The 13,216-nt window shown below is 37.2% G+C and overlaps 1 protein-coding gene across 1 annotated transcript in view; it reads left to right on the top strand.

Moving 5' to 3' along the window:
- Nucleotides 1–4,184: 4,184 nt before the first annotated feature.
- LOC128702010 (myb-like protein X) overlaps nucleotides 4,185–13,216 on the top strand; it is a 53,646-nt gene continuing 44,614 nt past the window's right edge. Inside the window, 4 exon segments of the mRNA XM_070091707.1 lie at nucleotides 4,185–4,288; nucleotides 6,350–8,470; nucleotides 8,959–9,088; nucleotides 11,496–11,657. Of these exon segments, the coding sequence (XP_069947808.1) occupies nucleotides 6,365–8,470; nucleotides 8,959–9,088; nucleotides 11,496–11,657 (2,398 nt within the window). The 5' untranslated portion in view covers nucleotides 4,185–4,288; nucleotides 6,350–6,364.

Genomic DNA, 13,216 nt, shown 5'->3' on the forward strand with positions numbered 1-13,216 from the left:
CTTTTTGGGTCACCCTGCCTCGGTGGGAAACGGCCGACTTGTTAAAAATAATAATAATAATATCTTTATTTCTACAAGTACATGCACAAAGTATACAGATCTAACTGACATCACTAAATAGAAATCTGCTTGTTATGCAGGGCATTTCCCCCAAATTAGGTCAGTTTTGCCTCAGGATGCGACACACACCAGTCCACTAACACCCAGGTACCCAGTATTACTGATGGGTGAGAATGGACAACCGGTGTAAGGAAACGCCCAATGTTTCCAACCTTTGCTGGGAATCGAAACTGCAGATCTGGAGAATATACAGAGAACTTTCGTTGTACGTATACGTACAATAAAGCATCTAGATTACTGGGAATGACTGAAGTCCCTTGCACTCACTGGAATGCAGGAGAGGAAGATGAATGATAATGTACACTTAGAAAATCTTAGAGGGACTAGTCCCAAATCTACACACGGAAATCGCTCCCTACGAAAGCATAAGACTCGGCAGGAGATACAACATCCCTCCAATGAATAGCAGGGGCGCCACGAGTATGCTAAGAGACAATATAAGTGTTCAACTGCCTCCCAGCATACATAAGGGGGATAACCAATAGACCCCTAGCTGTCTTCAAGAAGGCACTGGACAGGCACCTAAGACAGTACCTGACCAGCTGGCTGTGGTTCGTACGTCAGTTTGCGTGCGGCCAGCAGTAACAGCCTGGTTGATCAGGCCCTGATGCACCACGAGGCCGAGGCCTACTCATAGACCAGGCCGCGGGGACGTTGACCCCCGGAAAACCCTCCAGGTATATTCTAGGTATTCTAATAATTCTTCAGGAACAACATTGTTTTGATCACCAGGCAGCCGCCTCAGTTCTATTATGACATTGATTTCACGTATTCTATCAGCAATACTAAGTATATATGATTCTTTCCTCAGCACAGAATAATTTTAAGGGCTTGGTTTTGTATTTTTCTAATCTTTCAATGTTTCTACTGTATTGCAGGACAAACTAACGATCTTATGTATGCTAAGTACATCATAACATTTGCACCATATCTGGAATTATACCCGACAACAGTTCTGATAGACTTAACTCTATCCTTACATTGTTGGTTAATTATTTTAGCAACACATATGTGATCCACAGGGACACAGGACACTAATGAATTGGGTCAATAAATAACAAAAAAAGGCACAATACCGTGACTGGAACGATACACAAATAACCCGCACATGAAAGAGAGAAGCTTACGACGATGACGTCGTCGTAAGCTTCTCTCTTTCATGTACGGGTTATTTGTGTATGAATTGGGTCAATGCACAAATAGTTATAGCATAACCAGATCTCAATGGACGCCATTGCTTGGAAGATTCTCTAATTTCAGTAACAAACACAGCCATAAAAGTATGAGGTTACAAGATTGCTACCACTTTAGTACACATGATCATCAACGATCATCATCTTGCCAGACACGGCCGTCAGATGAACACCCACTATACCTCACTTCTAGTCAGGGGTCTTCCCAACTATCTAACCACACGCAGACAAGACATAATGTGGGTTATGAGGTTTTATTGGAAAACCTTTTCGTCGACTAGGGACTTGAACAATTCACACGGAGAATAAGAAAACATCGAACTTCCTTTAATTTTAGTCTAAGTTTCTTCCCCCCGAACACTGGAAGGCAGGGATCGATACGGCATAAGCTGTATAGTCCTTGTGGCTTAGCGCTTCTTTTTTGATTATAATATAATATAGATACGGCATAAGCTGTCAGTGGCCATAAAAAACAACAAAAAAAGATCAATAAAGATTCTTAGCGTTGCAAAAGCGTCTTATTAACAATAAACATCTTGGAAGCGGACTTCTGCGCTGGCCTTGGTTCAAGTCAAGAGTCAGGGTGAACGTCTCGCTCTACTCTTCCCTTGTGCAACGAATCACCAAGGTAGTATTCTGGGTCCCTTATTATTCCTATATTATGTAAACGACATGCCCATGGACATGGACTTTGGAGTCCAGTCCCTGGACCAATTATGTACCTCTGCAATCTTTTGACTACCGCCCACAGGATGGGTATGGGGTGCATAATAAAGATATTAACCTAACTAACCATCAATGTCAAGTGCAAACTCCTACTGTGTGCGGATGACAGTGCTCTGTTAGTGTCAGGGAAAGACCCACAAAATATAGCTAATGTAATAATACTGGAACTGGAGCCCTGCAGCAAATGGCTAGTAGACAACAAACTATCATTACACCTCGGTAAAAATAAAGCCATACTATTTGGCACGAAACAAACTGAGAAGGGCAGAAAATTTTAATGTCCAGTGTAATGGGGAGCCCATCACTTCAGTTTCCTCAGTAAAATATCTGGGAATCCCCTTTGACCCATGCATGTCAGGAGAACTGATAGGGAACAGTGTAGTAAAGAAAGCAAATGCCAGATTGAAGTTCCTCTATAGACAAGCACAGTGTCTACCTACTGAGGCTCGCAGGACCCTATGTCTAGCCCTTGTATAGTGTCATATGGATTACTCTTTCTCCTCATGCTACTCTGCCTTGACAAAAAAAAAAATGAAAGACAGACTGAGACAGACTGCAAATCACTCAGAACAAAATGGTAAGATTCATCCTGGACCTGGGTCCAAGAGAACATGTAGGCCAGGATGAATTACAGCAGTTGGATATGCAGAATGCTGAAGACAGTAAAGCAACTGAAGTTAAATCAAATTTATAAAATTGCTCACATTGTCCAGAATATCTTGCTGCCAACTGCGTCAAGGTTGGGAACCAAAGCAATCATAGTACTAGGGGGAGAGAGCACAACTTTGTAGTACTTTCAGTCAGTGGCCAGGCTTCAAACACCTTTTATTGTACAGCAATAAAGAAATGGAACAGACTGTCTGCACATGTCAAAGCCAGTCATAACATGAACCAGTTCAAGAAGAGTGCCAAAAGGTGTCTAATGAATGTAGCAACAGAAAGGGAGGAGAATGATTTTTTGTATTTTTTAGCTAACACACATGTAAACATAAATAACTCGTTTTACCTTATTCCTAGTATATCTTCTTTACAGTATAATAATAAAATATCTCCTTTATAGTATAATAATCAGGTATTAAAAGGGCCCCAATAGAAACAAGTCATTTTGTCTGACATTTTTGGGTTATCCCAGGTTCTCCACACATATGCTGCTATGTATGATAATCTATGTAACTGTATTTGTGTATACCTGAATAAACTTACTTATTCTCTGCCAGAGATGTTTGTCCTCGCCATCAGCCCTTGATTGAACTGTACTCAGGCGATACTACTAACTAACCATCAACTCTCTGGGCTATTAGTTGGTTAGTTGTGCCTCCCTGAGTTGCTAGTTTATTTGTATACTTTTAAGAGGCTCGTGAGTTTCCCTGTCTCCTAATACCATGTTTATTTTTCCCCTATAATCTACTTTGTACATAATTACTATCGCATTTGCTTTGTCTGCTTTCGTAAGGTGAAGTCCAGGATCTTTCCATAATTCATGGTATAACTTAACAAATCTTTGATAACTGTGTTGCAGAGGTGTGAGGTGTGCTCACACCTCTGCAACACAGTTATTGTTATTAGAAGGCAAGGGAACAGATGTGCCCCTTAAGTCATCCTTTGAGCTGTAGCACACATAAAAACAGTATTACAGAGGTCACAATTGGTCTTTGTGAGTCCCCACTGAACATTGATATATTACTAGAAAGAAATATTAGTCGTTTAATATTTTACGATTACTTCATATAGTTGTAGACAGTAAATAAGAAATAGTCTAAAAAAGATATCCAATTACCACTTTTTTTTTAAATTTCTCTTTATAGTTACTGTGCATAGCACGGAAAATAATACAATCTAAAAAGACTTCTAATTACCGCTAAATATTTTGATCGTAATTACTTCATATAATTATTGGACAGAGAATAGTAAGGAACAGTTGAGGCGTCAAACATCACCTCAAGGTATAATAAAAGCCTGCTGTGGTTGACTCAAATTGGCCATGAGAGCTTCTCTCTGATTTTTACCGAAGGTTCTTGCAAGATGATCCATCTGACCTGATTGGCAACTTATTGTTTCCCTTTCTCTTTCCGGAGAAAACCTTGTTTCCTCTATCATTCCCACCCAGATTTAAGCAATATATTTTCCCGGACTCCCGGGAGGCAAGGTTCAATAAGGTGGAGTTTTGGTAGTCCTTAAAAACCAACAACAACACCATCTTGGAAATTTTAGCAAAGCAATAAGTGTATTTCTTTAAAAATCTCTCTAAGGTATGTAATTAAGGGGCCGGAGTGTACAGTTAATAAGTGTCATGTGTACCCGATGCTGATTAACGACCTTTGATAGAAGGCAACGGGTTTATCACTGCTCCCATGAATATAATAAGATAAACTGTAGTTGTCCTCCCCTTCATAAGGGTTTTCCATGATAATAATAATTATCATTATTATTATTCAGCATTGCATGTCCCTTGTGGGTTTAGTACCTTGCTTTTATTATACTAATTTATAGTTTTACTATTATTATTGTTTTTACTATTATTAATTTATATTTTTACTAAATAATAAATTAATAATATTAATAATAATAATAATAATATTATTATTATAATAATAATTATTATTATTATAATTATAATTATTATTATAATTATAATAATAATTATTATTATTATTATTATTATTATTATTATTAATAGTAATATTAATAATAATAATAATAATATTATAATAATTATTATTATTATTATTATTATTATTATTATTATTATTATTATTATTATTATTGTGAGGTCTCCCTAGAGACCTCACAATCCCATCTGAACTGCATCACAAGTAAAGTAAGCAAATAAACAAGCAAACAAGCAAGTAAAAGTAAGTAAGTAAGTCAGGAAGTAAGTGAATAACCAAGTAAGGAATTGTTTTAATTAAGTTTACATATATAACATTCAAATAACGTTTTTTACATTGGCTTTATATTTAGCATTACAAAAATTTGACTGAAGACAGCATTTATATGATAAAACTAACATAAGCTATATTTCTGTTCTGTGCATATGCTTTTAGCGCTCTTCTTTGTCACATTAATGGACTCTTAATCCAAGGAAATGGAGAGTCATTCTCTTTCTGCCAAATTGAGATAGATATATTGTGTAATTGTACTTAAAGGTACCCAAAATTATATTTATTTAAGTACTAGTACACATAAGTATGTTTATTTAGGTACTGGTACACATAAGTATGTTTATTTAGGTACTGGTACACATAAGTATGTTTATTTAGGTACTGGTACACATAAGTATGTTTATTTAGGTACTGATACACATAAGTATGTTTATTTAGGTACTGTACACATAAGTATGTTTATTTAGGTACTGGTACACATAAGTATGTTTATTTAGGTACTGATACACATAAGTATGTTTATTTAGGTACTGTACACATAAGTATGTTTATTTAGGTACTGGTACACATAAGTATGTTTATTTAGGTACTGGTACACATAAGTATGTTTATTTAGGTACTGATACACATAAGTATGTTTATTTAGGTACTGGTACACATAAAGTTTCCATAAGTAAAATCATCATGCATAGTAACATATATGTAAATTTTCTAGGATAACCAAAAAAGTCAGTGACATATTTCCATTAAACTCCCATATGCTAATTAGGTGAAGGATTGTGTCAGACAATGTGAGTGAACTTGTGACCATTGCATACCATTGCATGAGCAGAGACAGTGAACAGTATTGAGTGGAAGCTGTTTGGTGGTGTGAGATAACAGTAATGGTACAGTGCCAGATGTTATACTCTGGTATAAAAGGTTAGATGTTATTACAGTGAACCCTCAGTTTGACGGACTTTGATTTAATGGACCTCTAAAAATTGGGACAACATTTGCTGGGTCATTTGATTTGGATACAATGGATAAAGTCTGTCACTTACAGAATTGTACATTATTGTTATGACCATGGTAAAACAATCTCATCTCTGTCTATCGCAGTCTCCATTATTGGCCACCCACTTTGCCCATTAGTTCGGTAAATTTATATTACATTGTTCCTGTAATATTTTTTCTTTCTTTGTCAGTGGGTGCTTTATTAGTTCCTGAAAACTGGAAATGGAATAGGAATACTGATATCTTATATCATACAAGCATTTCATAACATTAATTTATTGTGATAAATGAAACACTTGTACTGTACAATATTTGGGTACCCTTATTTCCAGAATAAATATAACCAGATGTTGCACAAGTGTCACATTTATCAACTTGTTGGTTTTCAAAACCATTTATGTATTCACATTAATGTATCTTTTTTTATTCCAGTACCTGTAATTAATCATGTCGGAAGACCGTCCAGTTAAAAGAATCCCCAGTATCTTTGACTCTGAGGATGACAGTGACGATGAACCGCCGTCTCCTGTGATATTTAGACCCAAGGTTCCACTGCCAGCAACAGTAACTACAAATGACATCAGTGAACCACCAGCTACAAAGCTGCCTGTTGTTAGCGAATCATCAGAGAGTGAAGACAGTGAGGCAGAGCTGGTGGTGAAGTCGCAAGCTGTGGCAGAAACTGCTAGTCCTTCCAAAGATGGCCTCTCTTCTCATGAAGAGAGTGATGATTCTGAGGATGAAACTGAAGCAAAAAAATTGGACTTCAGTACTGCAGTAATGAAAGAAAGTCATGATGATGATGGTGATGATGATGATGATGATGATAATGATGATGATGATGATGATGATGATGATGATGATGATGATGATGAAGATGGTGATGAAGATGAGGATGATGGTTTAAATATTAGTGATTCCAGTCATGAAAATATAGAAGGTAGTGATGCTAATAAAGAATATGAAAATGACGATAATAATATGATAGATGAGGAAGAGGATGATGATAATGATGATGATGATGATGACACTGATGATGATGAGGATGAGGATGATGATGAGGATGATGATGAAGAGCTAAATAAAAGTGGCTCTAGCCTTGATATAGATGGGGAAGAGAGTGACACTAAAGATGGTAGAGAATTTGAAAAAGGCTCATTTCCAAGTAAGATTGAAGGCATTGGTGAGAATATCAAAGAAGATAATTATATTGATAATGAAGCTATGGATTTTAATTGTGATAAAGAAAAAAGTATTGACAAAGAAGAAAATACTAGTGGTACTCTATATGATATAAAAAAATGTATAGACAGTGGAAAGGAAGCAAAGGCATTAGTAATAGAGAAAGACACTGGAAGTGAGAACAGGGAAAAGGAAGTTGTAAGCCATGACACAGTTGACTTAATGGAAGTTGATGACTCCGAATCAAAACATGTCGAGAAGGTTAAGAAACTAACAGATAAAGCTGACATAAAGCTAACACAAATGGAAGTTGTTGAGACATTAACAGATGTTGATACAAAGCCCGACATAAAACTAACACATTTGGAAGCTGAGACATTAATAGATGTTGATACAAAACCAACACACAAGAAATATAACGAAAAATCTGTTAGTGTGACCGAAAATGTTGACATTGAAATGGAAGATGTTGATAGAGAAAATAGTCCAGACAGTGATGGCACATCATTATCAGAAAGAAAAATGGATGAAGTAGCTAAAGACAGTGAAATTGAAGGTATGGAGTCAATGGAAAAAGATGAAAATAATTTTCCAAAAGATGCAGAGAAAGAAGAAAAGAAAAACATTGAAGACATTGTTGAGAAAGAGGATAAAAATTCTCAAGGCGAGAAGGAACAGGAAATTGTAAGTACTGATGCATTTGACACTAAGGAAGAGGAGGCAATGGAAATTGCAACAGAAGAGGAAGACAGTTCATTGCTCCATAAAGAAGGGGATGAAATTAATGAAGCTTCTGAAAGAGAGAAACATGATGAAGTTAAAGAGAAAGATGAACATAGAGAGTTAAAAGAGCAAGATATACACAAAGAGCTAAAAGAACAAAACATACATAAAGAGCTTAAAACACAAGATGTACATACAAAGCTCAAAGAAAACAATAAACATATAGAGGTTAAAGAGAAAGATCATTGTATAGAGTTTGAAGAGAAGGATGAACATATAGAGATTAAAAAGAAAGAGGAACATATGGAGGTTAAAGAGAAAGATGAATATACAGAGGTTAAAGAAAAAGAGAGTGAGTGTACAGAGATGAAAGAGAAAGATGATGAGAAAGACACCTCTGTAGAGGAGGAAGAGGAGATTGGTAGAAATGTTGAGGCTACTAAGCAACAAAATGTGAGCACTGAAGATGAAAAAATGAAGGAAAAAGATGTGAAGCTCTTGGAAGGTGGAGATCGTAGCAAAGTTACTTCAGCTGATGAAAATGAACCAGAGAAAGTGGTATCTATATCACAACAAGTACAGAAAACAAAAACCGTGAAAGGCTCTTTCTGTGCAAATGTGGATATGGAAAAATCCACAAATTATAAGGTATGTATGCTCTGCAATATGGTTAGTTTTTTTTTTTCTTTTTACATCAGAAGCAATTTTGTATCATAATTTACATCAATCACAAGAGTGGTTTCATTGGTTCTAATGCAGAGATCTCTAAGAAAGGAGTATATATAGTGGTTGTAGATGAAAATTGTGGCTTCTGGTTCTAATTATTGGTCTCAAAAAATCTGTTTTTGTGTCCTGCAGTAAATTTAAAGTTTTTCATCTTCATGTATTATTGACTTTCATCTAGTACATTTCTAGGGATTGTAATTCATGTTGCTTTATTTTGGAATTCATTTTTTTTTGTATGTCTTTGTTTGATAAAGGTGACACTGTTCGCAGCCACATACAAATACAGTTTATTATGGAGCAGAACAAGAGGTGGGATGATGATGGTGATGATGAAATACTATAATGTGATCAGCTTTTTATTAACATGTGTGTGATTTGAACTTACTACAAGAACAATGTAACTTTTCCAGAAGTCAAAAGGTGCAGGTGATAAAATATCTGCTTCTGTAGGAAGAGAAGCAGCACCACCATTAGTACGGATCCCAGTGAAGGTAGAGGATGTCTACACTGACTCAGAAGAAGAAAAAGAAGATAGTCAAGGTATTGTTTAGATATTCTAGCCATGCCCTTACTATAGCTGGAAATTTATTCTAAGGGTATAAATTTAAATAAAGTTGAATTTCTTCACAATATGAAAGTGTTTCCTGAGAAACAAGTATCTTTCTGATTTTATGACCAGTACCTTAATGGTAGGTCATTCAACTCACAACCAAGTGGACCTGGGTGTGATATGTGGGGGGAAAGAAGTCAAGATTTATGAATTGGCATTCTGGGTTAGTCTGGGCTAATGAATAAGACACATGTGCAGAGTAAACAGTTATAAGAAGATTCATAAGAAGACCGGTACTTATTTGGTGATTAATAGAGAGTGATTGGATTAGGAAGATAAATAGAAATGTATTACCACACAGACTGCAGTCAGGAAAGAGGCTACATTTCAGATGTCAGGAATTGTGGTCCTGTGCTTCATTTTTTTTTTTTTTTTTTCAACAAGTCGGCCGTCTCCCACCGAGGCAGGGTGACCCAAAAAAGAAAGAAAATCCCCAAAAAGAAAATACTTTCATCATCATTCAACACTTTCACCACACTCACACATTATCACTGTTTTTGCAGAGGTGCTCAGAATACAACAGTTTAGAAGCATACACATATAAAGATACACAACATATCCCTCCAAACTGCCAATATCCCAAACCCCTCCTTTAAAGTGCAGGCATTGTACTTCCCATTTCCAGGACTCAAGTCCGACTATATGAAAATAACCAGTTTCCCTGAATTCCTTCACTAAATATTACCCTGCTCACACTCCAACAGATCGTCAGGTCCCAAGTACCATTCGTCTCCATTCACTCCTATCTAACACGCTCACGCACGCTGGAAGTCCAAGTCCCTTGCCCACAAAACCTCCTTTACCCCCTCTCTCCAACCCTTTCGAGGACGACCCCTACCCCGCCTTCCTTCCCCTATAGATTTATATGCTTTCCATGTCATTCTACTTTGATCCATTCTCTCTAAATGACCAAACCACCTCAACAACCCCTCTTCTGCCCTCTGACTAATACTTTTATTAACTCCACAGCTTTTCCTAATTTCCACACTCCGAATTTTCTGCATAATATTTACACCACACATTGCCCTTAAACAGGACATCTCCACTGCCTCCAACCGTCTCCTCGCTGCTGCATTTACCACCCAAGCTTCACACCCATATAAGAGTGTTGGTACTACTATACTTTCATACATTCCCTTCTTTGCCTCCATAGATAACGTTTTTTGACTCCACATATACCTCAACACACCACTCACCTTTTTTCCCTCATCAATTCTATGATTAACCTCATCCTTCATAAATCCATCCGCCGACACGTCAACTCCCAAGTATCTGAAAACATTCACTTCCTCCATACTTCTCCTCCCCAATTTGTGCTTCATGTGATAGAATAAATAAATGGCAAAAGTCAACCTAAAGCAAAAATCTTACATGATGTAACATATACTGTATATGATTCTTTGAATATACTAGATATGTTGGGTAAGATTTTTGTATTAAATTAACTTTTCCCATTTACTTATGCTGCTCCATCAAGGACAAGATCATGATAATCGACTTACTCTTGGTCATTTAAAACCATAACCTCTCCTTTAACTGTAGTTTGTGTGGTGAATCAAATTAGCAGATGGCTTGGTGTGGCATAATTTTTTTTTTTTTTAGCAAGTTGGCCGTCTCCCACCGAGGCAGGGTGACCCAAAAAGAAAGAAAATCCCCAAAAAGGAAATACTCTCATCATCATTCAACACTTTCACCTCACTCACACATAATCACTGTTTTTGCAGAGGCTCTCAGAATACAACAGTTTAGAAGTATATACATATAAAGATACACAACATATCCCTCCAAACTGCCAATATCCCAAACCTCTCCTTTGAAGTGCAGGCACTGTACTTCCCATTTCCAGGACTCAAGTCCGGCTATATAAAATAACCGGTTTCCCTGAATCCCTTCACTAAATATTACCCTTCTCACACTCCAACAGCTCGTCAGGTCCCAAACACCATTCGTCTCCATTCACTCCTATCTAACATGCTCACGCATGCTTGCTGGAAGTCCAAGTCCCTCACCCACAAAACCTCCTTTACCCCCTCTCTCCAACCTTTTCGAGGATGACCCCTACCCCGCCTTCCTTCCTCTACAGATTTATACGCTCTCCATGTCATTCTACTTCGATCCATTCCCTCTAAATGACCAAACCACCTCAACAACCCTTCTTCAGCCCTCTGACTAATACTTTTATTAACTCCACACCTCCTAATTTCCACACTCTGAATTTTCTGCATAAATACTTATTGAAAATTTGGCCAAATTGAGGATGTAAAAGATAAGTAAGTACATATTGAACTCATGGTGCTCCTTGGGAGGAAAAATGTAAAAGCTTTAATTATTTTATAGAGCCAAACAAAACTAAGGAGAAGAGTACAAGTGATGTTCCTGTCACCAGTGAGACAGACTCTGCAGATGAAGTGGACCAAAAAGACAGCTTGTCTGCACCTGGTAGTTCACGAGGAAGTAGCATAGAACCAGGAAATATTCCCCGTGACTCAAGTCTTAAAGGTAAGTTCATAAATGTGAATTCAATATGTTTTTGGTTTGTCATAATTTTCATTGAACAGTATTGATTTATATATTAAATTGTGTTGAACTACAAAGAATCCGTTGTTTGGAAATTAGGAGGAGGTTCAGGGTTACTAAAAGTATTATCCAGAGGGCTGAAGAGGGGTTGTTGAGGTGGTTTGGTCATTTAGAGAGACTGGAACAAAGTAGAATGAATTGGAGAGCGTATAAATCTGTAGGGGAAGGAAGGCGGGGTAGGGGTCGTGCTTGATGAATAATTTTTGGGACCTGATGAGCTGTTGAAATGTAAGCAGGGTAATATTTTGTGGAGGGATTCAGGGAAACCGATTAGCTGGACTTGAGTCCTGGAAATGGGAAGTGCAATGCCTGCACTTTAAAGGAGGGGTTTGGGATATTGGCAGTTTGGAGGGACTTCTGAACTGTCATATGAGTGCCTCTGCAAAGACAGTGATTATGTATGAGTGAGGTGAAAATGTTGAATGATGATGAAAATATTTTTCTTTTTGGGGATTTTCTTTCTTTTTGGGTCACCCTGCCTCAGTGGGAGATGACTGATGTGTTGAAAAAAAAATGTTTTTCTGTGTTTTCTATTAATATAAAATACGTTAGAATTTTGCATCTGATTGAAGTGAATTATATGAACAATTACAGTATACAGTAAGAGGTAGATGGGAAAAGAGGAAAATGGCAACAACAAGCAAGAGGGAGGTGAAAGTGCATAAACTAAGGGAGGAGGAAGTTCGGGTGAGATATAACCAACTATTGGGAGAAAGGTGGGCTAGTGCAAAGATGAGTAGTGGGGGGGTCGAAGAGGGTTGGAATAGTTTTAAAAATGCAGTATTAGAATGTGGGGCAGAAGTTTGTGGTTATAGGAGGGTGAGTGGAGGAGGAAAGAGGAGTGATTGGTGGAATGATGAAGTAAAGTGTGTGATAAAAGAGAAAAAGTTTGCTTATGAGAGGTTTTTATAAAGCAGAAATGTTATAAGAAGAGTAGAGTATATGGAGAGTAAAGGAAAGGTGAAGAGAGTGGTGAGAGAGTGCAAAAGGAGAGCAGATGATAGAGTGGGAGAGGCACTGTCAAGAAATTTTAATGAAAATAAGAAACAATTTTGGAGTTAAAAAAGTTAAGAAAGCCTAGAGAACGAATGGATTTGGCAGTTAAAAACAGAATAGGGGAGTTAGTAGATGGGGAGATGGAGGTTTTGGGTAGATGGCAAGAATATTATACACTTTTAAATGAGGAACTTTTAAATGTCAACGAAGAAAGGGAAGCAGTAATTTCATGCACTGGCCAGGGAGGTATACCATCTTTTAGGAGTGAAGAAGAGCAGAATGTAAGTGTGGAGGAGGTACGTGAGGCATTACATAGAATGAAAGGGGGTAAAGTAGCTGGAACTGAGGGATCATGACAGAAATGTTAAAAGCAGGGGGGGATATAGTGTTGGAGTGGTTGGTACTTTTGTTTAATAAATGTATGAAAGAGGGGAAGGTACCTAGGGATTGGCAGAGAGCATGTATAGTCCCTTTATATAAAGGGA

The sequence above is a fragment of the Cherax quadricarinatus genome, chromosome 37, assembly GCF_038502225.1.
Source record: "Cherax quadricarinatus isolate ZL_2023a chromosome 37, ASM3850222v1, whole genome shotgun sequence".
Lineage (NCBI taxonomy): Eukaryota > Metazoa > Arthropoda > Malacostraca > Decapoda > Parastacidae > Cherax > Cherax quadricarinatus.